This window comes from Balaenoptera physalus (assembly GCF_965194825.1).
Source record: "Balaenoptera physalus genome assembly, chromosome: 20".
NCBI lineage: Eukaryota > Metazoa > Chordata > Mammalia > Artiodactyla > Balaenopteridae > Balaenoptera > Balaenoptera physalus.
Window position 1 is genome coordinate 56,938,917 of NC_138901.1, and position 27,982 is coordinate 56,966,898.

Consider the following 27,982-nt stretch of genomic DNA (forward strand, 5'->3'; position numbering starts at 1 on the left):
ACCTAGGATGTTTTATTTCTGCATTTCAGCATTTATGAATCAAAATTGGCTTCTGTGGCCAGGACTCTCCTGAGTAAAGCCCTTTCTCCTAATTTTGAGCAGAAGATATTTTCCATGTAGAGGCCCCCAAAACCCCCTTGTTGTAATTTTCAAAGTGGACATCAAGGCCTGTGTTGTTATTGTACAGGAATAGATGAAAACTAGCGTGAAATTGCCTCTGAGGTCCCATGGACTGTCATTTTACCAATTAGGTTATAATTATAAATGGTCAGGGTATTGTTCCCCTTATTTAGGTAATGGTCACCAGACAAGTGACCCCTGGAGAAGCAATCCTTACATTCCAGATTACCTATAGTTGACATCCCAGATGGTTCTATCAAAGTCCCAAATATCATTATGTCATCAGTTAATGGATGTGTAGAAGATATGACATTTAAAAGATTGTGGGGTGGAAACTTTACACCTGTGGAACCAGCACATATATGTTTACAGGAGAGAATAACATCAGGTTGGGCTAACTAGGGAGTCATAGCAGGAGGAATGAATTCTTTGGTTTTTTTGGCCATGCCACATGGCTTTCGGGATCTTAGTTCCCTGACCAGGGATTGAACCTGCGCCCCTGGCAGTGGAAGTGCAGAGTCCTAACCACTGGACCGCCAGGGAAGGGAATTAATTCTTATGATCTGTGCTATAGAATTAGGAACCCTCCTACTGAAGCTTACCGACACCTGAGTGCCATGTCACTCTTGTATCTGCTAGAGTGACTTGGCTGAAAGGCTGGATTTTAAAATGGTCCTAAAGCCACAAACTTAGGAAAATCATTTGGAAAGAATTTTGAGGAAATGATCTAGCTTTAAGTTTGGATGCATTCTTACTTTTTTAAAACTTAAAAAATTATACAGTTAATTATTTTTGGTTAAAAATACAGAAAACAAAAAAGGAAGGACAGATGAGAGAAAATTACCTGTGATCTCACCTCCCATAGATGACCACTGTTAACATCATTTTGGTGTCTATCTTTCCAGACATTTTCCATGTAGAACATATGTATGTATTTGTTTTACAAAAGTGGGACCCTATTATACATATTGAGTTAACTGCTTTATTCATCTGTTTCATTGTTAATATTCTTTCATACCATCATTGTTACCAACTATCTACTATTATATTGTGTGGCTATCACATAATTCCACTTAACTGATCTTTTCGTCTATGTTATTTCTAATTTTTTTGCCAAACAGTGCTTTGATGAACATCTTCATGGATAAATCTTTACACACATCCTTGATAATTTCTCTTCAGGTAAATTCCTAGGAGAGGCTAGATCGCAAGGGCTGCATATTTGTAAGTTTCTGGCTCAAGCCACTAAACTGTCTGCCAGGAAAACTCACACATGGGGCACCCCCTTCGCACCGTACACAAGAGTGCTGGTTTCTCTGTGTTCTTGTCTCCACTTTGTAGTCTGATGTTTTAAAAATCTCATATGTTTGTTGGATGAAATATAGAATCCCTTCTTTGCTGTGCTACTTTGAATGGTTTTGATTTGGAGCACGGTGGAATGTGATATGTTTGTTAGCCCCCTGTGTTTTTCAATTTTGTCAATTGCTCATTTTTTAATAGGAGAGCTTTTTAGTAGAGTTCTAAATGATAAAAGTGCTTTGATGAAAGAAAGAAAAAGGAGAAAGAGGGAGCAGCAGAAGAGAGCGACGAAAATAACTCAGAACTTAACATTCTCTGCAAGTTTTTTATTCACTCAACAAATGTTAAGGGCTTACCACACGCCAGGTGCTGCCTTAAATGCCACCCTAAGTATAAAATATTGAAAAGTCCTGGCTCCTTTTTTCCTCCTCAGTAGTTATAACTGTCTGACATGCTAATGTTTATCTTTTTTCGGTTTCTATTCTTTCCCTTCTTTTCTGTAAGCTTGTTTTGTTGCCTGCCCTATCTCTGGGGCCTAGAACAGTGCCAGGCACTCAATTATATTTGTTTAATGGTTGAATTCATGATCTTTCATTCCTGGTAACTTTGACTCATTGGTTTACTGGTAATGGGAATTTGGCTGAAATTGCCTGATGACAGTCAGCTCAGGTTGGTAAGAAACATCCCATTTCTTCTAAGCCCTGTCATTTCATTAGAATGGTTTGGGAGTAGGCACAACTGGTGCCACCTTGTCTGTGCAAAGGTGTATGAGCAGATATTGCTTTTGTCTGGGGACAGTCACACTGTTTATGTAGGTGTGATGTCAACAGCCCTTGGGGTTGCCAGGTGCTAACCAAATTAGCAATTAACAGTGTTGTGCCATCCTATGCTGTGGACGCGGCTGTCACTCTGGGGTGTGGGTAGTGACCATGAGGGGGCTGGGGTGGGGGCCAGGGCTGACAGCGAAGACCGAAGCTTGGGGGAGTGGAGGCTCTGAGGCCAGGAAGCCCACGAGGCTGCGGACAGCTCCAGAACAGGAGGAAGTCCACAGTTCCGGGAGGCTTCTGGGGAAGAAACGGGGCAGCTCCAAGAGATTCATGGGGGGCACGGCAGGATATCCGGGTCCATCGATAGGGGAAAGAGACTCTGGCAACCTCAGTTTGCCCCCCAGATGAGGACGAGGTCCCTTTCTGCAGGACCCTGCAGGGTTTCTGCAGGACCCTGGCAGGAAGGCCTGTTGTTGCAGGCTTTACCTAAATTGTCCTCATTTTTCTCACCTGCAAGAGCCACTGGTCAGCGAGCTACACCTGGAGGCCCTCAGAGGGCGAAGCACCCTGCGAGGGCCAGAAGCAGGCTGCATTTTTCAGACACCACAGAAAGGGAAGGAAGAGCAAGGTTTGGAACCTAAAACCCCTCATAACAAAGTCATCGTACCCACTTCCTGCCTTTCTGTTGACTTACAGCCAACTGGAGTTTGAAATTTAGGGGACAGATTCTATGGAAGAGATGAGGTTTGGGAGGCTGAGTTGCTTTGGGTAGTTGGTGAGCACTGTTTGCTCAAGAAGCTACCGAAGATGCAATAAAGGCAACAAATGGAACTTCCTTTTCCCTTCGGTACAGGGATACCCTAGGCTGAGCTCTTGATGGCTGGCTGGGTCAAGGGTTAGGGACCCACCAGAAGTGGGCATTTAAAAAAAAATTTATTTTATTGAAGTACAGTTGATTTACAGTGTTGTGTTAATTTCTGCTGTACAGAAAAGTGATTCAGTTGTGTGTATATACACACACACATTCTTTTTCATATTCTTCATGAAACCATTACGGTTTATCACAGGATACTGAATACAGTTCCCTGTGCTATACAATAGGACCTTGTTGTTAATCCATTCTATGTGTAATAGTTTGCATCTGCTAATCCCAAACACGCAATCCTCCCTCCCCCACCTCCCCTCCCCCTTGGCAACCACAAGTGTCTTCTCTATGTCTGTGAGTCTGTTTCTGTTTCGTAGATAAGTTCATTTGTGTCATATTTTAGATTCCCCATATAAGTGATATCATATGGTATTTGTCTTTCTCTTTCTGACTTACTTCACTTAGTATGACAACCTCTAGGTCCATCCATGTTGCTGCAAATGGAATTATTTCATTGTTTTTATGGCTGAGTAATATTCCATTGTATATGTATAGATATACATATACTTCACCTTCTTTATCCTTTCATCTGTTGATGGACATTTAAGTTTCCATGTCTTGGCTATTGTGAGTAGTGCTGCTATGAACATAGGGGTGCACAGAGGTGGGCATTTTTGAATCAGCCATGAACTGGTTATCATTCCTTATCTTGGAAGGGGAAATTTACCAGCTGGTTGAAGGCTCTGGCATTCTGTAGACCACCTAGCAAGTCATTCATTCAACCAGTATTTACTGAGTGGCCACTCTCTGCCAGGCACTATGATGGAAAGTAAGATAAACTTCTCTATTTAAGGCATCTGCACATATTTTTACGTTCTTAATTTCACATCTCTGTTGCATTGTATATAGCAGCCCTTTTTTAAGGTCCTTGACAGTTTTACGGAGAAGAATCCCCTGAGCATTAAGCCCTATTTTCCCTCAGCAGCAGCCCCTGCCACACCTTATCTTCTTATCCTGGTTTGTTTCTTTATAGTACTTGTCATGACCTGACAGAAATAAATTTGTCTATTTGCTTACTGTCTTCTTCATTAGAATATGAGCTCCATGTGGGTGGGGTGTGCTTTTTATAGTTATATGGTTGAAGCCCCAGGGCCTAGAACAGAACAAGCACTATAAACCCATAGCTGATGAGTGAAAGACTTTATCAAATCACTTCTCACCTCAAGGTCCAAGTGTATAGTTTTTTTAAATTAAAAAAAAACAACTAGTAGTTATTGTAAATTACAAAAGCAAAAGATGTTGCTTTGGAGATTGTGGATGCTATAGACTGAGTTTTTTTAGTATTTATTTATTTATTTATTTTTGCCTGCATTGGGTCTTTGTTGCTGTGCACAGGCTTTCTCTAGTTGCGGCAAGTGGGGGCTACTCTTCATTGCGGTGCGTGGGCTTCTCATTGCAGTGGCTTCTCTTGTTGCGGAGCATGGGCTCTAAGCGCACGGGCTTCAGTAGTTGTGGCATGCGAGCTCAGTAGTTGTGGCACATGGGCTTAGTAGTTGTGGCGCACGGGCTGAGTTGCTCCGCGGCCTGTGGGATCTTCCCGGACCCAGGCTCGAACCCATGTCCCCTGCAATGACAGGCAGATTCTTAACCACTTCGCCACCAGGGAAGTCCCTATAGACTGAGTTTTAAGTTTGGGGCTAGAGAAAAGTCATAATTGCTCATGGTCCAAATCCCAGTTCCTTTGTAACCTAGCATCACCTAAGTTCAGCCTTTCAGACCAGTGAAAATCTTCTCTCTCTATGGTAATTTTTCTCAGAATGTGGGGCATTTTCCAGAAAGTGCTGTCAGTCTTGCATTTGGAGTTATTGCCACCAAACCATTGATTCATTCTCTCACCTGCTGCACCGTGCGGCTTGCAGGATCTTAGTTCCCCCATCAGGGATCGAGCCCAGGCTCTGGCAGTGAAAGTGCCGAGTCCTAACCATTGGACCGCCAGGGAATTCCCTCTCTCACTTTCATTGAAGCATGTTAAATGAGTGTTTGCTAAGTGCCTGTTGCTGGCAGATATTAGGACAATCAATATTATTCCTGTGCTCAGTGAGCTTTGGTTCCTTGGGGGAGGTCAGACACCTCCATGACCAAAAGGCCGTGTTCAGTAAGTCTCCTGTGAACTATGCAGGGCTCTACATAGTTCCTTCCTCCCGAGAGGAAGGAGCACTCACTTTGGGGCTTTAGGTATCAGGGAAGGCTTCCTGGAAGAGGTAGCAATGAGCGAGACTTCAAAAGGCAGAGAGGAATGCAGGCTGGCCCTAGGGAGCAGCTGTAGCGCATCGGGCAGTGGAAGTCAATAAAAGGCCCAGAGAGGAAGGGAATTGTCCATTTGGGGTACACAGTGGAGGGTCTGATTAGACCCAGCTAGGTAAACTGCAGGACGGAGACAGGAGAAGTGGGTTGGAGTTGCTTTGGGAGGACCTTGAATGCCAGACTTCGTAGTTCGTGTTTTATCACAAAGGCAGTAGGACACCAAAACAAGTTTTGTTGCCTGTGATGCTCTGTACACAGTGGGATTTTAGAAAGGTTATTCTGATGGCGGTGTGCACTGCAGGGCTGGAACAAGCAATTCGAGGGAGAGAAGTTTGGGAAGGGATACTTTGGACTCGGGAGATTCAGGGGCAGAAGACTGGAAATGTATTTATTTGAGAGTTTATGAAGGGAAAGTCTTTCAGATTTCATTTCACGTGAGTGAAGTGAAAGCTGGGGAAGGGGATAATGAAGGGTGAGTTGACGAGGCTTTAGTGCCTTCGTGACTAGGGGAGTAATGACACCATTGGCAGAAACGTGAAACCCTTTCTGGAAATTTCAGCTGTGGCAAATGGAGAATTTGTTTGAGGTTTAGACACAAAGAGCTGGAGGTGGTGATGGGAATCTCGTGGACGTATCCAGCAGGCCATTAGTAACTAGCCGGCCTTTGGGAGTCCCTTGCCCAGCCTGATTGATGCCCCTATAGCTTAGCAGAAAACAGCTGGCCAAAGAGATATGGAGATCAGACTGAATCAAACCTTTGAGTTGGAGGTGTCTGCTCCCCTGATTCACTAGTTTCACATGCCCCATCTCCTCAGAGTTTTCACGGCGGGCCTGTGTGCACCGCATCACCTTTTGTGAGTGTGTGAAGTGGCTGGAGTCCACATTCTCATTGGCTGGAGTCCACATTCTCATTGGCTGGAGTCTGTGTTAGTGTCCAGACCTCTCCTAAGGCAGCTGGTCAACCCCTCCTCTTCCAGCGTTGGAAGCTGGCCTCTGTTTCCCGGGTCTCGGAGTTTGTGGTAGGGAAGGTGGGATGCTCTCGGGGGCTGTGACGTTGACCACCTTGGCTTGGTCCAAGAAACACCTTGGATTGGGACCCATGCCTCAGCAAACCCCTGCCTAATGGTTTATGAAGGCAGAGGGTGGGGCAACCCTCACTCACCTTTCTGCCTTCACAAAGCTGATTGTAACTTCTGTTCCCCTTTGAGGCTGCCTTCCGTCTTTACCTCCACTTTATTTTCCCGGGATGGACAAACTGGAAGCAGGGAGTGGGGCAAAGGTTGCTGTTACTTTGGAGAAAACTCAACCAACACAGAGGAGGGAGTTCAGTACAGGGCTTTGATACCTCTGAGAGCCCTGCCAAGCAAAGGCCATTCATTCAGATGGGGCCAACACACCAGTCCTGACAAATACCAGTTCTGGTCCAGGCTGGGTGGGAGGGGTGGTGGCCTGGAAGATGACGCCCACATTTTCTGCAGGCCCTGGCCTGCCATTAGGTGACTCAGTGTGTTTCCCAGGACTTGGCAGGGACCAGAGCTGCAGCCTTTATTTGCTCTTGGGGTGGGACTGTTCTTTCTTGGCATCAGATGCACAGGAAGTCCTCCCTGCTCATCACCTCTGGGGCTCTGCTTTCCTGGCTGAAGCTGTGCCCTGGTGGATGAGGTCACAGGCTTCCATGATGTCCCAGGTCACTGGGCTTGCACTAAGACCTGCTTGGGTTTAAACCTCAGCTCCCCGGGCCTCAGTTTTCCAATATATAAAATGCATGTAATAATTTTAGCCTCACAAGCTGCTTATGAGGAAATGTACGTAAAGCTCTTAGCACAGGGCTCTAGCCCAATAAGTGGTCGTTATTAATAGTCCCCTTTCTTGAGTGGCAGTAGAGTAGTGGTTAATAGTGTGGTTTCTCGAGTTAGATAATCCAGACTAGGTGGGTTTGAACCTCGAGTCCTCTTTTTTCTAGTTAAGTGACCTTGGGCAACCTCATCTTACTGGGTCTTGGTCTCCTCTTTGGTAGGCTGGGAATAATAACAGCACCTATCTCATGGGGTCATTGTGAGAATTAAATTATGCAAACCAAGCATTTAGCACAATTGCCAGTACATACAAATGGCACAACAAAAGTGAACTACTCATTATTATTATTATTATCATGATCTTTTCAGAGTCTAGTTCGAGGTGCCATCCTTCCCACAATCCCATTAATAACTTCTTTGATTTTCATTGATTTGGACATCTCTTAGAATCTATCTTGCACTGCTCCTGTTTATGTCCATGCGCTCAAAAATATAACTGGACCTCCCAGGCTCACCTTGTTCTCACCTTGAGACCTTACACATCACTGTGTCCAGAAACCTCACAAACCCAATCCCAAGAGCACTGACATCAGAGAGAATTATGTTATACATTACACAGCAAAAGTTCCTAAAATTGTTTTAAAAGCAGCTCTGTTTCTTCAAGTTTTCACTCCCTAAGCAGTTGCCCATCCTCCTCTATCTGAGCCAGTTCACCCCGCCCCCCCTTATCCAAGTCTCCTGGGGGGGGAATATGTATGTATAAATAAAATGGATTCCATTAGTTGGGGGCCCAAGGGAGTGAAAACACATACACACGCATACTTACATGAATAAATATACGCTTAGATATATAAAATATACAAGTGGAAATATTTATATTCCCTCGGTGCCCTCAACGAGTCCAATCGTTCATTCAGCAAATATCTGAGCTCCCACTTTGTGCCTGGGACCAAGCTATCTGCTGGGATAAAAAAGGAATGAGGCTCCGGTTCTCGTGGAACTTACATTTTACTGGAGGAAGACAAGAAGTAGTATAAAATTTCAGCTAGTGGGACTGCCGTAGAAACAACAGAGGTCTTCGTGAGAGGGAGTGGTGAGGGGGCTAGAATACGCCTGAATTGGGCGGTCGAGGTGGACTCGGAGGTGAAATCTGAGCCGAGGTTCTTCTTATATACGGGAACACTGAAACAGATACTTGCAGGACTTGGGGGCTGAAAACCGGGAGGCAGGTGGTCATCCACGGTGATGCCACTTTCCCGAACGTAGAGCCCTTTTAGGGAACCGCGAAGGTCGCAAACGACACGCAGTGGGGCCCAGAACACCGGCGCAGAAGGCCGCCGCTAGCTTGACGTCAGCGCGCCGGGCCCGGCGCGGCCCCGCCCCCCGTGACACCATTCTCGCCACAGCCCCGCCCAGGCCCCCCGCGCTCGCGCGCATGCTCAGAGCCCCGCCCCCGTGCGTCACAGAATGGCCTCGGACACCCAGGCAGACTCTGACGTGTCGGGGAGGAGCCGGGCGCGGAGGTTCGCGGAGTGGAGCTCAAGGCTGCGGAGGGGAGCGGAGCTGAGCGGCTGGGCGGGCCTGGCCAGGCCAGCGGAGAGGAGACGTCGGTCGAGCGGCGGCGAACATGCGCTTTTGACACATTGGAGGTGAGCCTGTGGTGCGGGGCCGCTCCCGAGGGCGCCGGGCCGAGCCGGCGGCGCCGAGGCCTGTCCCCGGGGAGCCTGCCAGCCCGGGGGCTGTGTCCGAGGCCCCGCCGGGCCGGGCCCGGGTTCCGGGGCGACCAGTCCGGCGGCAACTGTTCCAACCGCTCTAACTGCTCTCTCCCGCCGTGGTCCGAGGTGTGGCCCACCGGGGCGCCTGGAAGGGAGCGAGCCGGGCGGTCTCCCTAGGATGTGCCCGCGTCCGCGGGTGGGGTGAGGGATGGCGGGGACGAAGGCCGGGACGTGGCACCGTGGGCCCGGGCGCTGGTGGCGCAAGGAGCGGCTCCGTTGGAGGTGGCGGCGGCAGCTCAGCCCTCCTCCTCCACCGCCCCTCCCCCATCCCGTCAGCTGGGAGGGTGGTTCGGAGCCGGGTTGGATTTTGAACTCCCCTCGCTTCTCTCCCGCGGGGGGCCAGAGCGGAAGCAGCCCACCTTGGGCTCCGGTGGCATTCCCGTGACTGCCTGTCCCGAGCTGCTCAGCACCCCTCTTGGAGTTCAGAAAAGTGTCCCGAAACGGGTTCGGGTTGCTTGTGCTGGCCTTTCTTTTTTGTTGTTGGTAAGCAACGAAGTAACTCTTTACGTTTTGCCAAGGAATTGAGGGTTCTTTCACTCCTGATAATTTCGTTACATTTCTGTAGCGCCTTCACTCGTTTCAGAACACTCTCGCTATCTCCTTTGAACCTCATCACCTGCTTAGTGGCTGCGCCTGAGTCTCTTCTCGCCATTTGACGGATGGGGAAATTGAGACCAGATGGGGTGGGGGCTTAAGTGATTTCTACTGTGGGTTCTACCAGCCGGTGAGTGGCTTCGCTTGGTCCAGGACTTACGTCTCCCGGCTTGGAGTTCTGGTTTCTTTTTGTGGGATTTTTATACCCTTCTCAGCTAGAAAGCAAAGTAGAAAATTTGACTTGCCAAAAATATACTAGAAGCTAGTAGGAGATGTGTTCAAATATTTTTGAGCAGACCTACCTAGGATAAGAACTGCTACTCAGTTGTAAGAGAAATCCTACGCTGGTACTTGGTCATGGTTGCTGGCTAATTATTTTGTCTGATAAATTGTGTTGCTTTTAATCCATTTATGAAACAGGGTAATGGCTTTGCTAAGTCATGAAGTTGGTGCGGGTAAAGTGCAGCATTAAGTCATGTGTTGAAGAGAATAAAGGGGAGCTAAGGTATCTTCTCTGAATCTTTATTAAAGTTATTATTTAAAATCAGAGATCAGAAGGAACAACAACAACAAAAAACCTTTGGCTAGCCCTGGTTGCAAGTTGACTGGGTCCAGATAGAAATCTTATGAAGCAGTTGTTTTTTGTTCTGTTTTGGCTTTTTAAATTAAATAAATTGAAATTGGATAAGGAACACTTAAGTAGAAACCTCAGTAAAAACTTAGATTGCTTTTGTGACATCTCCAAAACTTATTTTTATTCTCATTTTAAGTCATACTGGGATAAATTTGGTTACTAAAGTTTAAAATTACTTCTGACGTAAGTTTCTGAGCACTTCATAAGGTAGAAAAAGAAGTTTGATAGGACCAAAAGGGAGACCATATTTATGATTGACTTTGAAAAGTTTAAAATTCTGTACATGTCACCTTTGGGAGTAGAAGAATTTTGGTAAAAAGGTATCTATTATCTATTGTGAGTTCCAGAAGAACTCTTCCAGTCTCACTGGTCCATTCTACAACTATTAACAAGGAGACAATATCATATAAAATGGATTTTCTTAGCATTGCACAAAGAATAGTTTCTTTGTAAATATAGCATTTGGGACAGGCAGTTTTATACCCAAATGAGTTGATTTGTCAGTTGCTAGATATCTGAAGGTCACACACAGTATGATAATGCCCCATGTAGAAGTTGTCATACTTCAGGGGTTCACACTCCATCTGTATGGGACACGGTATTGAGGGAAGATTTGGGTAGTGGGGAAGAGTATATAATTGTCTACTTTCATTTCAGCTTCAGAAGATTGTAGATGTGTCATTAAAGCTTTTTCTTTTTTTTGGTAGCAGTATAGTTTTCTGTATTGACTAACTTTTTTTAGTCTAATATCTCCAGTTACATAGTTTCAAATAACACAGTGAACACATCCTCCTGCTGTAACTTGAAGCAAAATGAACAGATTGTCTTTATGACAATAAAGGTCTGCCCCTGAGAAGGGTCTTTTGAATATCTGCAGTGGTAGCAAATTTTTGTTATTTGTAAAAAATCCAATTTCTGGAAAGGCTAAGTCTTGTGAATAAAATTAGAGTGATAAAGCTGGATAATACCAATTAGGCAGTAGAAATGAGGTATGACCACAAAGAAAGAGCTTTTTGTTTATTTTTTAATCTGGTTCTTCAAGGCTATTCCAGAAGAGGTTTTAGAAATGTTTTCAGTAATGGTGGTATCACTGAAATATGCACATAGCTTCCAGAAGTGATTGATTTTAAGGAATCATTTGTATGTTTTAAATTCTGAAGCACATTTATTTTGTGGTTATACTTCAGAGGTCTGCAACTGAATGACCAGTTTTTAAAAATAATTTAACGACGCAACTAAGACCCGGTGCAACCAAATAAAAAAATGAAATTTATGCTGCGTTTACTGTGCCAGACTCCGTACTAAGTACTTTCAAATGTTAACACACTTAATCTTCATAACAACCCTATTTTAATTATTATCCCCATTTTACAGGTGAGGAAGTGGGTCACTGAGTGGTTAAGTAACTTTCCCAAGGTCAACTAGTGAGTAGAGGACTCTGATTCCAACCTGGGCAGTTTGGCTCCAGGGTCTGGACTCTTAACTGCTATGCTGTGCTGCTCCTACCACTTGTTACCCTCTTAAGTGTTTTTAATTGGTTTGTTTGGAAAAGCTGATGGTCATTTTAGTAAAAGACTTCTGGCGTAGCTTACCGTTTGAGGGAACAATAAGTGACTTGTAAAAGTAGCCTGTTAATTAGAAAAATTGTAGTCTACATTCAATTCACATAAGATTCAGCAAGAAAACAGAAGTGAGTGTGAAATAAAAACACATATTAAAATAATTTGGCTTGGGCTTCCCTGGTGGCGCAGTGGTTGAGAATCTGCCTGCCAATGCAGGGACACGGGTTCGAGCCCTGTTCTGGGAAGATCCCACATGCCGCGGAGCAACTGGGCCCGTGAGCCACAACTACTGAGCCTGCGCGTCTGGAGCCTGTGCTCCGCAACAAGAGAGGCCACGATAGTGAGAGGCCCGCGCAGTGCGATGAAGAGTGGCCCCCGCTTGCCACAACTGGAGAAAGCCCTCGCACAGAAACGGAGGCCCAACACAGCCAAAAAAAAAAAAAAAAAATAATAATAATAATAATAATTTGGCTAGAATTATTTGACACTGAGCTAAGTAGTTGGACAAGGAAAATACAAGAAATAGAACTAGATTCTGAAGAAGTTTCACACGAAAGGCTATTTAAAACCTGAGTCGCCAGGGGACACTGATGGAAAAATTGGTAGTTGTATTAAGAGTACGGCCCTATTCAAGAACCAAAAAACAGGGACAAATGGACTCTTTATAGTATACCCAGAGGTGTAAACAGCGAGATTCCTCAGGCAACACTACTTAGCTAAGCACGCTTCAAAGTAATAACAGCTGTAGGTCCTCTGATACTGTATAAATGGGTCAACAACAACAATGAAAAAGAGCCTCACACAGAAAAGTTTCAAACTGGGCATGTGAACGATAACATTTGTAGATAAAAACAACCCTAACCCTATTTGTAGAAGGGTTGGCTCCACATTCAAATACATTCAAGTAAATGTTAGGTGTCAAGGGAGGCATCTAGTAGTCATTATGAACTTCCATAAGGACATTGGCCCATGGACCAATCGCCAGAATCATCAAATACTGCATAGTAACAGAAGGAGTACTGGAAACTGTAAAAGTATCCTACTTGTGAATAAAATGTTGACATGCTGAAGTAGCATCAGTCACTCAACTCCAGAAAGGCATGTATGTAATCTAGAGAAGTTCCAAAGCAAGACAACAAAAATATTTAAGGGATCCAGATGGCTGCCAAGTGAATATAAAGCTGAAAGGACAAGAAATATTCACTTTGAGAAGACCAAGGCTGAGAGGTATTATCATCAAAGTCTACAGAATTAGGGCCTAAAAAAGAATACAGACTTGTTTACCAAATCCTAGAATCTTTAAAGGGAGCAACACACTAAATGTATGGTAAATTTAAGACCAAATATACTGTGTTTTTTTTTGTTTTTTTTTTTAAATTTATTTATTTATTTTTGGCTGTGTTGGGTCTTCGTTTCTGTGCGAGGGCTTTCTCTAGTTGAGGCAAGCGGGGGCCACTCTTCATCGCGGTGCGCGGGCCTCTCACTATCGCGACCTCTCTTGTTGCGGAGCACAGGCTCCAGACGCACAGGCTCAGTAGTTGTGGCTCACGGGCCCAGTTGCTCCGCGGCATGTGGGATCTTCCCAAACCAGGGCTCGAACCCGTGTCCCCTGCATTGGCAGGCAGATTCTCAACCACTGCGCCACCAGGGAAGCCCCTATACAGTGTTTTGATTTCTCTGGAGTTTCCAACTTGCTTTTTTTTTCTTGTTGACACAAGAGTGATGTCCTTTTATCATAACCTCAGATTTATCCAGCTTCCCAGTCATGGTGTCTGTTATGGGATTCCTCCTTTGTCCTGGAGCGTCCATCTGGACTGAGCGACTCTCGGGGCGTGATGGACTAGGCTTCATCTTGGGATGTGCCTTCTTTGCAGTCCTGGGTTGGAGCCACTATTTCCTATAGCCTGTGCCATCCAGGTCTTGTTGTTCTCTTTTGTAGCTGTCTCAGGAGATGTGTGGGAGGTAACCCTCCTGAGTTCTTGTATGAGAAGGTTTCTCTCATTTCCTGAATTACCTGTTTCCTCTAGGTTCAGTAGGTCCTAGGATTTTCTTACTCATGCTGCTGGCTTTTCTCATTTGTCTGGTGGTTTTTGGTTGTCCATTTATATTTAAGAATTAAGGGCTGGACAGTGATTATTTTAGGTAGCTAGTGTGCAGCGGTTATCGCCAAGGCTCTCCCCGGTAAGTCCCAGCAGCTCCCTATTCTGTGATGTGGGGCCTCTGCTGAGCTTTATAAGTGACTGTGAATGTGGCTTGGCCTGCCTCAGACTGATAATTTTGTCTAGCTGAGAATGATAGGTTTTATAATCCTGATTTAATACATGGTGGTGTGTTGTGAGGTAGAAATAAACTGCCCACACATCTTTTGGCTTACACCATTTCTGAAACAGGAATTTCAATATTAATAAAGGAAAGCAGTACTTTGAAAGCAAAGAGGGAATAATAGGAAAAAAAAAGATTATAAGTCAGATTCAAATATCAGATTTCTACGGTGTTCCATGTTCCTGGTGAGGCAGAAGGCATTTATAAGTAAGACACAGGTGCTGCCCTTGGAAACTACCTGGAGAGCCACAACCTTTCATCGCTCTTCAAATATTTCTTGTTTAAAATAGAGTAAGTAGCAGCAGAACTTTGCTTCTTGTATCCCTTAGATCTTCATAACATTTCGCAAAACCATAATTTATTGATTGTGTATGAGAAGCTGAATATTTGAGCTGCACATTGATACATGGTTGCCAGTGTTCCAGTGGCAAATGTGTCTCTGCAGATTTGAGGACCAGCACCCAGGAGCTTCTTTAGGGCTGGATTCATAGATTTCAAATGTAATTAACTTTTTTTTTTTTTTGCATTTTGGGAAAAGACCTTATGTAGAGCATTCAAGGGACACAATGATTGTTGCCTCACCCTGAGGCGCTTCTCTCATGTGTCCTGTAATTATATCTTCATCTGGGTTGTCAAGGAGACTTAGGCAATGAGTCTGAGGGGTTTTTGATACCACGTGGTGATGCCCTTAACTGCTCTGGATACTCTTCTGAGATACAAATAAACCTCTTGCTACTGGATTAGCCTCATCTTCATTCACACCTTACTACTAATTAAATTACAGTTACAAATAAGATTATCTCTACATCTGGGGAAATTGAGTAGGAATTGGGAACTTTGATGAAGGGATAGGATTATAAAATTAATCAGTATTATTTACTAAACAGTATACATATTTGAAGAAACAAGTCAGCTAGTATATTCCAAACCCTTATTAAATGAAAAAACTGAGACTTTAAGAGATTAAGCAAATTGCTTAATTGCCATTAAGGAATTTAATGGCAGAGTGGGAACCCTAGAACCCAGTCTCAGCAGGACTCCTAACTCTGTGGGTTTTACATTTTAGTATGCTGTCATGCTATAATGGTATTTTCAAGAGTAGAAAAACAGACAAAAGTGTGCCAGTGTAGGGGTAATAAGATTTGAGGAGGGTGCATTTGGTCCACTAAATGTTTATCCAGCACTTAACAATGTCTGACACATTGTAGGTGCTCAGTAAACGTCTGTAAGCAGTATGTATTTTCTCTGAGCAAAGTGCTGTGCTTACTGCCAGGAGGAGACGCCAAGTATGTCAAGGACCCATCTCTTTTCAGAGAACTCTTAGGCTGATCGGTAATTTAAGTTAATTAGAAGATTGACTAATATGCCAAAAGTAATAATAGACGATGTGGTCAGGAAAGACTTGACTAAAACCAGAAGTCACAGGCCACAAAAGCATTACACTAAATGTGTATATTGATAGTTACATTTTAATTTTATTCAGCTGGAAGCTATTCTTGTGTCTCTTTGGTATACCTACCCTCAAGCTGAAGTTCTGTATTCTTGTCCATGTCTTTCTAAACATTCGTGAGTAGTGGGTCCTGCTGGATGAATTCCGTATTCTCTACAACTTCAAGTTTTAATTTACTTTTTAAATTTATTTTTGGCTGCTTTGGGTCTTCATTGCTGTGTGCGGGCTTTCTCTAGTTGCGGCGAAAGGGGGCTACTCTTCGATGCGGTGAGATGGCTTCTCTTGTTGCGGAGCACGGGCTCTAGGTGCACAGGCTTCAGTAGTTGCGGTTCACGGGCTTCGTTGCTCCGCAGCATGTGGGATCTTCCTGGACCAGGACTCGAACCCGTGTCCCCTGCATTGGCAGGCGGATTCTTAACCACTGCGCCACCAGGGAAGTCCCTATTAATTTACTTTTAAAGCTGGCCTTGAATTCTTGCTACCCAGTATGGATTAGGTTGAATCAATTTTGGTTTAATTTAATAAATATTATTGAATATCTGCTATTGTGCAGGCAATGTGCTGGGGTTGAAATCAGTAAGAATGATACACAGCCTAATAGGGGGAGGTGTAAGCAAATGTATTATTATGTGGTAAATATATGCATGAAAGCATATTCATGGGGGCCAAGAGTTTGGGAGATTTTAGTGCTGTCTGGGTGAGGACAGGAAATGATTTCTGGAAAAGATGACAGCTAGGTTTTAAAGGATAAATAGGAGCTTTCTAAATGCACAAGGAAGGAGAGCCATTCCAGATAGGGAAAAGATCCAGACCTGAGGCAGAATGGTGCGTTAGGACAATTTTGAACAGTATTGCTGGAATATGAAGTCGGATGCTCGGGGAGAGGGTTATAGGAGGTAAGACTGAAACACTTAGGCGTGAATCTAGGACAAGCCCAACATCTTTGGTATTCCATTGGGCCTAACAGTCAACTGGAAATTTTAGGTAGTCAGTCTAAATGCAAGGTTAACTGAATAGATATTTTTTAACCCACTCTGAAAGCCTTGGGAGAAGAACCGAGGTGAAAGAACATTGAAGTTGGAGAATTAGTGGACTTATGGAGGAAGCTTGGGACTTAAAAGGTAATTAACAGGAAATGTTTAGAAATGTAATGATAGTAAACTATTGGGAATGTGGTCCCTGATCTCCTCAAAAGGCTACCTAGCATAAAATGTTTCAAGCAGGTGTTCTGAAGCAATTGTACAACAGAGAAGGGCACGAAGCAGTAGCAACTCTGACAGTAAGCTTGTTTTCTGTCACCTGATTCCCAGAAGATCAGTTCGCTGTGAACCAGCTGCAGGATGATTCTGTGGGGTCAACTCCCCAGAACCTAGTGCCGCCACCAGAAGCACTTCACGTGGCTTCTGTGACTTTGTTCGTCTCCTCTGCTGACCCCATCCACAGTGCTGGTGGTCCCTGTGAGTTGGGGCAGTGAAATGATTTATGAGCCTGAGTTTATTGTAATAAAGAGTTAACTGCCCTTAGAATCTTTCATGTTTGACTCCCTCCAAAATGCTGCAGATTTAGTATTGTCCCAGGCTTTATACTTTTACTAAGATTCCTGTGTTCTCTATTAATTTATTTTTGTCTTTAATATTTCACAGGCTTTCTTGATCATGGATGGTGAAGATATACCAGATTTTTCAAGTTTAAAGGAGGAAACTGCTTACTGGAAGGAACTTTCCTTGAAGTATAAACAAAGGTAATGTTGAAAAGCATCCTAAAAATAGGAGAGGGCTTTGGAATACATGATCTCTAGTTTGTGCCATTTTTTTTTTTTTTTTTTTTAAAACAAAGCTAAATTTAGAGTTTCTGATATAGGATTGGGATTCTAGAAATAGTCATAGCATTGCTTGTATTTAAACAATATAAAAATGACATAAATCCTTATATTACTCGAATTATTAAAATAGTAAGAAAACTGTCATTTGTGATTTCTCCTGGTAGTTTACCTCCTTTTATAAAGCTTATTACTGCTCTTGGCCATCTTTGGCCTGCTCGGTGTACAGATTCTGCCTCCTCATTTTGGTCTTTTGGAGATTCTGATAAGCTCTCTAGGGCTTCATAGGGTAGACTTTCTTCAGGCAGGCGTTATCAGTGTCTGGAGCCAGCAAAGCTTTGAGGGAGGGACAAGAGCTTCAGGGGTATATGGAGCATTTTATAAAATCTCAATCATTTCAATTAGTTGGGAAAACTTGTAGATAACCTTTTAAGGACCAAAACTTATCTTAAGTTTCTTTTTAAAATGAAACCTTTCTAAAATATGTATACATCTTCCAACTTTGGTTAACAGTTTAGTAAGACTTATCAAACCTTTTTTTTTGGGGGGCTGCATTGGGTCTTCATTGCTGTGCGCGGGCTTCTCATTGTGGTGGCTTGTCTTGTTGCGGAGCACAGGCTCTAGGCTCACGGTCTTCCGTAGTTGTGGCTCGTGGGCTTCAGTAGTTGTGGCTCGTGGGCTCTAGAGTGCAGGCTCAGTAGTTGTGGCACATGGGCTTCGTTGCTCCGCGGCATGTGGGATCTTCCTGGACCAGGGCTTGAACCCTTGTTCCCTGCATTGGCAGGCGGATTCTTAACCACTGCGCCACCAGGGAAGTCCTGTCAAACCTTTTATTGCTATTTCACTGTTACTGCTGAAGCCAGTTACTGTACTGTGCTAGTGGGTATGGAAAGTGTGCGTCTATGGCAGGGGTTCTTAGTCTTTTTGTGCCATAGGTGCCTTCATAGGCTGGGGAAAGCCTATGGACCCCTTCTCAGAATAACGTTTTTAAACGCATAAAATTAAATAATAGAATTACAGAGGAAACCAATTATATTGAAAAAACAAATCTAAATGTTAAACTAATTTGTGGATAGTAATATGTGCTTCTTTATCAATATGTTAAATAAGAAAGAGGGGTGAGTGTATAAAAAATGAATCCTTTTGAGGCTTATAACTTATTTTCATTGAACCCTGAATATAGAGTAAGAGATGCAAAATAGATGGCCTTTATTGTTTAGTATATTTTATGGTAGCATAACGTTGAGGCAAAAATTATTGAATTGATATATAATCATCTTCAGGATGATCCTTATGCTTCCTACTATAACTGATCTTTCCCGCTTTGTTTCTGATTAGCTTCCAGGAAGCTCGGGATGAGCTAGTTGAATTCCAGGAAGGAAGCAGAGAATTAGAAGCAGAGTTGGAGGCACAGTTAGTACAGGCTGAACAAAGAAATAGAGACTTGCAAGCTGATAACCAAAGACTGAAGTATGAAGTGGAAGCATTAAAGGTAATTGTGGCACTAAAAGCTGGTGTCTCATTTGCTGGGTTTTATTAAAATGAGAAATACATTCTTTGAGGTGGAGCTTAAGAGCAGCAGGCAACATAAAAATGTAAAAAGGCCTAAAGTGAATTTTTGACAAAAGCTCTTTGCTTTCGTGGAACCAAGGGAAAGGTGGTTTAGAGTTCAGGAGTTCACTTGGAAACTGTAGCTGTCAGTTTTTTAGCTATAATGTTCCTAGCTATAATATTACGTTGTCGTTCCTATAATTTTCAAAAGCTGCCTGATTATTTGTTTTGACAGAGTGCCTCATTCTGTGGCACTTTAAAATTATATTTGTATGAAACACACGATTATTTCATTATGGTTCGCAGTCCCTTTAGTTTTGGAGCTTAGTTTTTAAAAATTCCCTTCTAACAAGGAATATTCAGGAGTGAAAGATTAACCCCTTTTTGCTGCTCTTCCTCACATTCCTAAGCCAGATGCTTGGGGTGTTCCTGTGTCTGGGCAGTGGGGTAGATTTGGGGAAGGTGAGGTATAGGGAATTTGAACTCTTGTCAGTCAACTTCTTTGTGCGTACCCTGGGCTGCATTCAGCCTCAGAACCCGGAGTTTCCCCCACCAAGATTGAGGCTTTTAAGGCAACGGTTTCACTATTTTACCTCTTTTCAGAGAGATCATTATTAGATTTCTTTGAGAGGAGAATGATTGACTAATTTTATACGAGTTAAGGCACTTGGAATGAATGTGTCATTGTTTTTAAATCGTGTAAAAAGGAGAGAGGGGTACCATCAACTCAGATTGTGGGTGAATTTCTTGGATCCCACCCGCCCCTGTCCCACCCCTTACTTGGGTTACATCCTTTATTAAAGAAAACTATATGTTAATGACACATGCTCTCCTTCCTATACCCACACCTTCAGGAGAAACTGGAGCATCAATATGCACAGAGCTACAAGCAGGTCTCAGTATTAGAAGATGATTTAAGTCAGACTCGGGCCATTAAGGAGCAGTTACATAAGTATGTGAGAGAGCTGGAGCAGGCCAATGATGACCTGGAGCGAGCAAAAAGGTAAGTGAATGATGTGCATTTTGTTAGAATAACCAAAGTTGGCAATCAGTGATTAAAATTTGTTTTTAGGCTCAACCTATCACCTAGATCTTAGTTCCAGAACATTTCCTTTTGGTATTTCATGTCACCTGTAACTTGTCACATTGAAACTTACCAAAAATCCTTATCTCCCCAGATAATGCCCTTCCAGGCTTTTCTTTCTGTTTTTCCTTTTTTCTTCTTCTTTCAGGTACCATTGTTGATCCTGTTGGTTTTTCTTTAAAACATTCATTCCTTCACTTTCGCTGTATGTTCTCAGTACTACCACACTTCTTGAAGGTCCTCACGTCTTATACCTGAATCCTGCAGTTAATTCCTAGCTGATCTGTCTTTAAATTTTCACTGCTTTTTATTCTCTTCTGTTTTAATACTAATCATGAATTGTCTCAAAATAATGCTTTTATTATGATTTTGCTGAACAGCCTATAGTGGCTTGCCATTACTTTGCCAAGATTGCATATATCTATAATTAGTTGTTTCTTAACCATTCCAAACTTAATTCCTATTACTTTACAATTATTGTCTGATATTCCTTTCCTTAGTATCTGAGTGACACTTAAATGCTTGGCATGATGCTAGAGTTGAGGATACAAAGATAAGCTAGCCACTGCCCTTGGGCGTGACAGATAGGGACAGTCCACGTGATAAACACTGGTACAGGAATGCACAGACTGCTCCAGGGCATAGAGAAGGGCACAGCTAAAGTACTCTGGTAACTGGGGAAGCTGAGTCTGCAAGGAGGAGTAGATGTTAACAGGTGAAGAGAGAGGTGCGAAGGCAGAGAGGCAGGAAAGTGCATGAGGTATTAATATTTCACTTTGACTGAAGTGTGTAAAGGCAGTATGGCTGAACAAGATGAGACTGGAAGATGTTTGGGGCCAGGTTGTGGAGAACCTTGTGCTCGACTATGTTTGAAACTCATTCTGTAGGCAAAGAGGTGCTCCTTAAGAATTTTTAAACAAAGGAGTATTATCAGATTGTGATTTGGGAAGATAATACTGAGGAATTGAAAGTAGGGAGGAGGAGATGTGAAGGCAATTGAGGAGTAACCCGGGTGATGGATGAAGAATTAAGCCAAGGGCAGAAGATTGGAGGAGAGCAAATGGAATTGAGAGGCATTTTGACAGTTGACAGGAGGTGGTAAAATTGGACATGGCATTGAGCAGCGGTCCCCAACCTTTTTGGCACCAGGGACCGGTTTCGTGGAAGACGGTTTTTCCATGGACAGAGACGGGGTCGGGGAGCGGTGGGGATGGAGTGGAGGCGGGGGGTCAGGTGGTAATGCGAGCGATGGGGAGCGGCAGATGGAGCTTCGCTCGCTCTCCTGCCGCTCACCTCCTGCTGGGGACCCCTGGCGTTGAGAGTTCTAACTTGAGGTTAGGAAATTTTATTTCTGTAGCACATAGTGGGTAGAGGGCACATAGCAGGTACCTGTCAATGTTTGCTGAATAAATAAGATGAGAAATGCAGGAAGAAGAAAAGCTTGGTAGGAAGAAAGTAAATAGAGTGGGACCTGGGACCACGTTTTAAACTAATTCTTAGTTAATTCTTAACGTACTCTAAAACTATTGAAAAGTTTTCTTCCTGAAAATATGTAAACTTCATTGACTCATGTTTAAAGTCCAATGGGGAGATATAAATTGTATGATAAGTAGGCTTCCTTTAAGAAACTTGAAGGAATTTAGATGGGAATTTAAGAGAAAAGAATACATCGAATGGCCCCAAATGATAGTAGAGACACTAAGGGGGAGATCATTCTCTTTTAACTGGGCCAGGCTTTCTAGGTCATGAAATGGCATGAGATAAACTGACAGTTTCCTTTTGTAGTAGCTATTTGCACGTTATTTAATTCATGGACTCTAATTTTTTTTTTTTTTTTTAGGGCAACAATAGTTTCGCTGGAAGACTTTGAACAAAGGCTAAATCAAGCCATTGAACGAAATGCATTTTTAGAAAGTGAACTTGATGAAAAGGAATCTTTGTTGGTCTCTGTACAGAGGTTAAAGGATGAAGCAAGAGGTAAAATTTATACTTAAAGAATATTTATTACCTTACTGTCCCTGAGCCAGAGTGCTAAGCTAGCTTCAGGATCAACTTTTTAAAGCTACACATTTATATGCTTTTGTCAAACACTATGCTAAGTACTCTTAATCTGTTTATTCAATATCTACATCATCAACTCTAGGAGGTAGGTATTATTATCCCCATTTTATAGGTCAGAAAACTGAGGCACAGAGAGTTTGAGTTGTCAGTAGGGATTCAAACCCTGATCTGTTTCCCAAAGCCTTAACAGCTACCACTGTGCATATATACTGCTTGGTTTGTTTGGATTTTTTTCCTTTTTGCTTGTCCTAAATAATTTTGTCATGCACATATTAGCATTACATATGTGTACATATTGCTGTATACATATTATACATGTAGAGAATATATACTTTCTTTTAAAATTCTTCTTCCCTCCCTCTTTTTTTCTTTCATGCATGTTAGAATGCAGAATATTGTAAAGAAGAAACTAAAAGTCTCTGTCAATCCCTTTATCTTGAGAGAACCCACTAAGAGTTTGGTGTGTTTCTTTCCACTCTTCCCTGTGACTATACATAAACATACCTGTATATTTTTTTCCTTTATATAATTGGAACCACGTTATATATACATATATATTTTTTTCTATACTCCTTTAATATAGTGAATGTAATCCATGCCATTAAAAAAATCTTTTGAAACAGGTTTTTAAAAATGTATAATATTCTGTTATATATGATTTTTTTTGATGGGTCCTTTATTATTGGTGGTTAATTTTTTGCTGTAAATAGTGCTGTAAATAGTGTCCTTGTACATAATATTGGGGAGTATCTTTGATTTTCTTAGATTCTTAGAAGTGGCAAAGGATATAAGTATCTTTAATGGTTGTAACGGATGCTGCTAAATTACTTTTTAGAAAGTTGGTAACTTTACACTCTGGCAGTGACTGAGTGTCCTTCTCACAACGTTTGCTAGTATTGTGAATAATAAAAACAGATTTTAAAATTATTTAAAAATCTATTTGAAAGTTGAAAATTGATATCACATTGTTTTTAATTTGTAGTTCTTTGGTTACTACTTGTGAAAACTTTTTGCTAATGTTTACTGGCTCTTTTAAAAATTGTTTTTTCATGATTTTTCCTTTTTTGGGGGAGGGTTTATTCATCTGAAGAACTCCTCATAATTTATGTAATGTATAATTAACTCTATCCTATTTATTTTTAAGTTTACAATTCTGGTTAAAAAAAAAAACACGTAACAAAATTTACCATCTTACCCATTTCTAAGGGTACAGTTCAGTAATGTTAAACTATGTTCACATTGTTTTGTAGATCTCTAGAACTTTTACATATTGCAGAATTGAAGCTCTTTGCCTATTGAACAGCAGATTCCCATTTCTCCCTTCCCCAGCCCCTGGCAACCGCAGTTTTACTTTCTCTCTTTTTTTTAAAGTAAATTTATTTATTTATTTTTATTTTTGGCTGCCTTGGATCTTCGTTGCTGCGCGCGGGCTTTCTCTAGTTGCGGCGAGCAGGGGCTACTCTTCCATGCGGTGTGCGGGCTTCTCGTTGCGGTGGCTTCTCGTTGCAGAGCACGGGCTCTAGGTGCGCGGGCTTCAGTAGTTGTGGCATGCAGGCTCAGTAGTTGTGGCATGCAGGCTCAGTAGTTGTGGCTCACGGGCTCTAGAGTGCAGGCTCAGTAGTTGTGGCACACGGGTTTTGTTGCTTCGAGGCATGTGGGATCTTCCTGGGCCAGGGCTTGAACCTGTGTCCCCTGCATTGGCAGGCAGATTCTTAACCACTGTGCCACCAGGGAAGCCCTGCAGTTCTACTTACTGTTGTTAGGTATGACTACAGTAGTCCCCCCTTATCCGAGGTTTGGCTTTCCATGGTTTCAGTAACCCATGGTCAGCTGCAGTCTGAAAATATTAAGTGGAGAGTTCCAGAAATCAACAATTCATAAATTTCAAATTGTTGTTCTGAGTAGCTGTTCTGAGTTGCTGTTCTTTTTTTTTTTTTTTTAACATCTTTATTGAAGTATAATTGCCTTACAATGGTGTGTTAGCTTCTGCTTTATAACAAAGTGAATCAGTAATACATATACAATATGTTCCCATTTCTCTTCCCTCTTGCATCTCCCTCCCTCCCACCCTCCCCATCCCATCCCTCTAGGTGGTCACAAAGCACCGAGCTGATCTCCCTGTGCTATGCGGCTGCTTCCCACTAGTTATCTATTTTACATTTGGTAGTGTATATATGTCCATGACACTCTCTTACCCTGTCACATCTCACCCCACCCCCTCCCCATATCCTCAAGTCCATTCTCTAGTAGGTCTGTGTCTTTATTCCCGTCTTGCCACTAGGTTCTTCATGGCCTTTTTATTTTTTTATTTTTTCCCTTAGATTCCGTATATATGTGTTAGCATACTGTATTTGTTTTTCTCTTTCTGACTTACTTCACTCTGTATGACAGACTCTAACTCCATCCACCTCATTACAAATACCTCCATTTCATTTCTTTTTATGGCTGAGTAATATTCCATTGTATATATGTGCCACATCTTCTTTATCCATTCATCTGTCGATGGACATTTAGATTGCTTCCATGTCCTGGCTATTGTAAATAGAGCTGCAATGAACATTTTGGTACATGACTCTTTTTGACCTATGGTTTTCTCAGGGTATATGCCCAGTAGTGGGATTGCTGGGTCGTATGGTAGTTCTATTTGTAGTTTTTTAAGGAACCTCCATACTGTTCTCCATAGTGGCTGTATCAATTTACATTCCCACCAACAGTGCAAGAGTGTTCCCTTTCCTCCACACCCTCTCCAGCATTTATTGTTTCTAGATTTTTTGATGATGGCCATTCTGACCGGTGTGAGATGATATCTCATTGTAGTTTTGATTTGCATTTCTCTAATGATTAATGATGTTGAGCATTCTTTCATGTGTCTGTAGGCCATCTGTATATCTTCTTTGGAGAAATGTCTATTTAGGTCTTCGGCCCATTTTTGGATTGGGTTGTTCGTTTTTTTGTTATTGAGCTGCATGAGCTGCTTGTAAATCTTGGAGATTAATCCTTTGTCAGTTGCTTCATTTGCAAATATTTTCTCCCATTCTGATGGTTGTCTTTTGGTCTTGTTTATGGTTTCCTTTGCTGTGCAAAAGCTTTTAAGTTTCATTAGGTCCCATTTGTTTATTTGTGTTCTTATTTCCATTTCTCTGGGAGCTGGGTCAAAAAGAATCTTGCTGTGATGTATGTCATAGAGTGTTCTGCCTATGGTTTTCCTCTAAGAGCTTGATAGTGTCTGCCCTTACACTTAGGTCTTTAATCCATTTTGAGTTTATTTTTGTGCATGGTGTCAGGGAGTGTTCTATTTTCATACTTTTACATGTACCTGTCCAATTTTCCCAGCACCACTTATTGAAGAGGCTGTCTTTTCTCCACTGTATATGCTTGCCTCCTTTATCAAAAATAAGGTGCCCATATGTGTGTGGGTTTATCTCTGGGCTTTCTATCCTGTTCCATTGATCTATATTTCTGTTTTTGTGCCAGTACCACACTGTCTTGATTACTGAAGCTTTGTAATATAGTCTGAAGTCAGGGAGCCTGATTCCCCCAGCTCCATTTTTCGTTCTCAAGATTGCTTTGGCTATTCGGGGTCTTTTGTGTTTCCATACAAATTGTGAAATTTTTTGTTCTAGTTCTGTGAAAAATGCCAGTGGTAGTTTGATAGGGATTGCATTGAATCTGTAGATTGCTTTGGGTAGTAGAGTCATTTTCACAATGTTGATTCTTCCAATCCAGGAACATGGTATATCTCTCCATCTATTTGTATCATCTTTAATTTCTTTCATCAGTGTCTTATAATTTTCTGCATACAGGTCTTTTGTCTCCTTAGGTAGGTTTATTCCTAGATATTTTATTCTTTTTGTTGCAATGGTAAATGGGAGTGTTTTCTTAATTTCACTTTCAGATTTTTCGTCATTAGTGTATAGAAATGCAAGAGATTTCTGTGCATTAATTTTGTATCCTGCTACTTTACCAAATTCATTGATTAGCTCTAGGAGTTTTCTGGTAGCATCTTTAGGATTCTCTATGTATAGTATCATGTCATCTGCAAATAGTGACAGCTTTACTTCTTCTTTTCCGATTTGGATTCCTTTTATTTCTTTGTCTTCTCTGATTGCTGTGGCTAACACTTCCAAAACTATGTTGAATAATAGTGGTGAGAGTGGGCAACCTTGTCTTGTTCCTGATCTTAGTGGAAATGGTTTCAGTTTTTCACCATTGAGGACAATGTTGGCTGTGGGTTTGTCATATATGGCCTTAATTATGTTGAGGAAAGTTCCCTCTATGCCTACTTTCTGCAGGGCTTTTATCATAAATGGGTGTTGAATTTTGTCAAAAGCTTTCTCTGCATCTATTGAGATGATCATATGGTTTTTCTCCTTCAGTTTGTTAATATGATGTTGAGTTGCTGTTCTAATTGCTGTTCTGAGTAGCAGGATGAAATTTTGCACCATCACGCTCAGTGGACGTAAATCATCCACTGAGGGTCTTGGAACATATGTTCCTCAGATAAGAGAGGGACTACTGCACTCTAGATACCTCATATAAGTGAAATCATACAGTATTTATCTTTTTTGTGACTGGCTTATTTTACTTATCATGTGTCCATAATGAACACGGATGTGCAAATATCTCGGTGTCCTACTTTGAATTCTTTTGGTACATACCCAGGAGTATGGTAACTTTGTATTTTTTTTTAATATAAGCAAGTATTCTGTAGGTCAGTTGCATAACTGGAAAAGAAAACATTAATTTTGGGTTAAAAATTCAATATTTCAAAACAAAACAATTTGCAACTATTTTGACTACTTTCTAAGACAAAGTACTTCATAGGCTAGTTAGTAAAAAAAAAAAAAAAAAAGCCAACCCATTTAAAATGACAAAAATGCACTTCATTGATTTTGTAATAATCCCCAGACTACATCATCATTTCAAAATAAATGCAAATGAGTTGGTAAAGAATATTTATTTTTGTGTCATATATGTTCACTGTGAGTTCTACTTTGGACTCTGCCCTATTTCTTTTTTCATATAGGCATAAATAATTGTTCTGTTAAGTTTATAGCATTTTTAAAGTCTAAATGATCTTTAGATTTAGATTTACATTTAGATCATTAGACAGTAGGGTTGTTGTCATTTTTATTCCCCTGGAAATAAAATTTGAGAAGTAGTAATTTAGGAAGAGTGTCTTTATGCCATTTCAGATGTGACTTTGCTTGATGTATTTTCTTCCTCTAGTGAATATTACTACTTTTGCAACATTTTACAGATTTAAGACAAGAACTAGCTGTTCGGGAGAGACAGCAGGAAGTAACTAGAAAGTCGGCTCCCAGTTCTCCAACTCTAGACTGTGAAAAGATGGATTCTGCTGTCCAAGCATCACTTTCTTTGCCAGCTACTCCTGTTGGCAAAGGAACAGAGAACAGTTTTCCTTCACCAAAAGGTTTGTTGTGTCTTTTCTTTTTGAACCTGTGGTTGATTATCCACTTAAGAGGCTTTGCTGGTGAAGCAGGGGTTGCTAAGGTTTAAGCAATCATTTTAATTTTTTTTTTTTTTGGCCATGCTGTGTGGCATGTGGGATCTTAGTTCCCCAACCAGGGATCGAACCCATGCCCCCCTGCATTGGAAGCATGGAGTCTTAACCACTGGACCACCAGGCAAGTCCCTAAACAATCATTTTAGTTTAAAAGTTGGTTAAATCTAGCACTGTGTGAAGCAGAAGGCATTGGTCTCCTAGGCCAACTCATACGTAGGAAACAGTGAGATGAGGGCTACATTTAAGACAAGAGCAAAAAAAAAAAAAAAAAAAAAAAGACAAGAGTAGCTTAATAAATTGAAATTTTAATAAAGGTTTTTAAGGGAAGTTTATTTTTTGACTATAGCAGTAATACATGTTCATGTAGAAAAATTTAAAAACAAGAGAAAAAATAAAATCCATCTGCAATCTTAGGGCTCAAAGTCAACTCTTATTAACACTTTGAATTTTTT

At 41.9% G+C, this 27,982-nt stretch overlaps 1 protein-coding gene and 1 long non-coding RNA gene across 10 annotated transcripts in view; one reads left to right on the top strand and one right to left on the bottom strand.

The window, feature by feature from the left end:
* Nucleotides 1-4,379: 4,379 nt before the first annotated feature.
* On the bottom strand, nt 4,380-8,522 carry LOC309650291. Its single transcript, XR_014257501.1, has 2 exons — nt 8,157-8,522; nt 4,380-4,675 (listed from the first exon to the last, which is right to left on the bottom strand). It is a non-coding gene; the product is annotated as an uncharacterized lncRNA (long non-coding RNA).
* A 126-nt stretch (nt 8,523-8,648) lies between these two features.
* NDEL1 (nudE neurodevelopment protein 1 like 1) overlaps nt 8,649-27,982 on the top strand; it is a 42,958-nt gene continuing 23,624 nt past the window's right edge. For 7 of the 9 annotated variants that reach the window (XM_082441446.1, XM_082441444.1, XM_082441440.1 and 4 more), the window contains exons 1-6: nt 8,650-8,800; nt 17,132-17,229; nt 18,646-18,799; nt 19,713-19,861; nt 21,783-21,919; nt 27,264-27,437. In XM_082441446.1, coding sequence (XP_082297572.1) covers nt 17,144-17,229; nt 18,646-18,799; nt 19,713-19,861; nt 21,783-21,919; nt 27,264-27,437 — 700 coding nt within the window. In that variant the 5' untranslated portion in view covers nt 8,650-8,800; nt 17,132-17,143. Of the gene's footprint in view, nt 8,801-17,131; nt 17,230-18,645; nt 18,800-19,712; nt 19,862-21,782; nt 21,920-27,263; nt 27,438-27,982 lie in introns of all 9 variants that reach the window. The other 2 variants (XM_082441439.1, XM_082441443.1) reach the window with 1 other exon arrangement.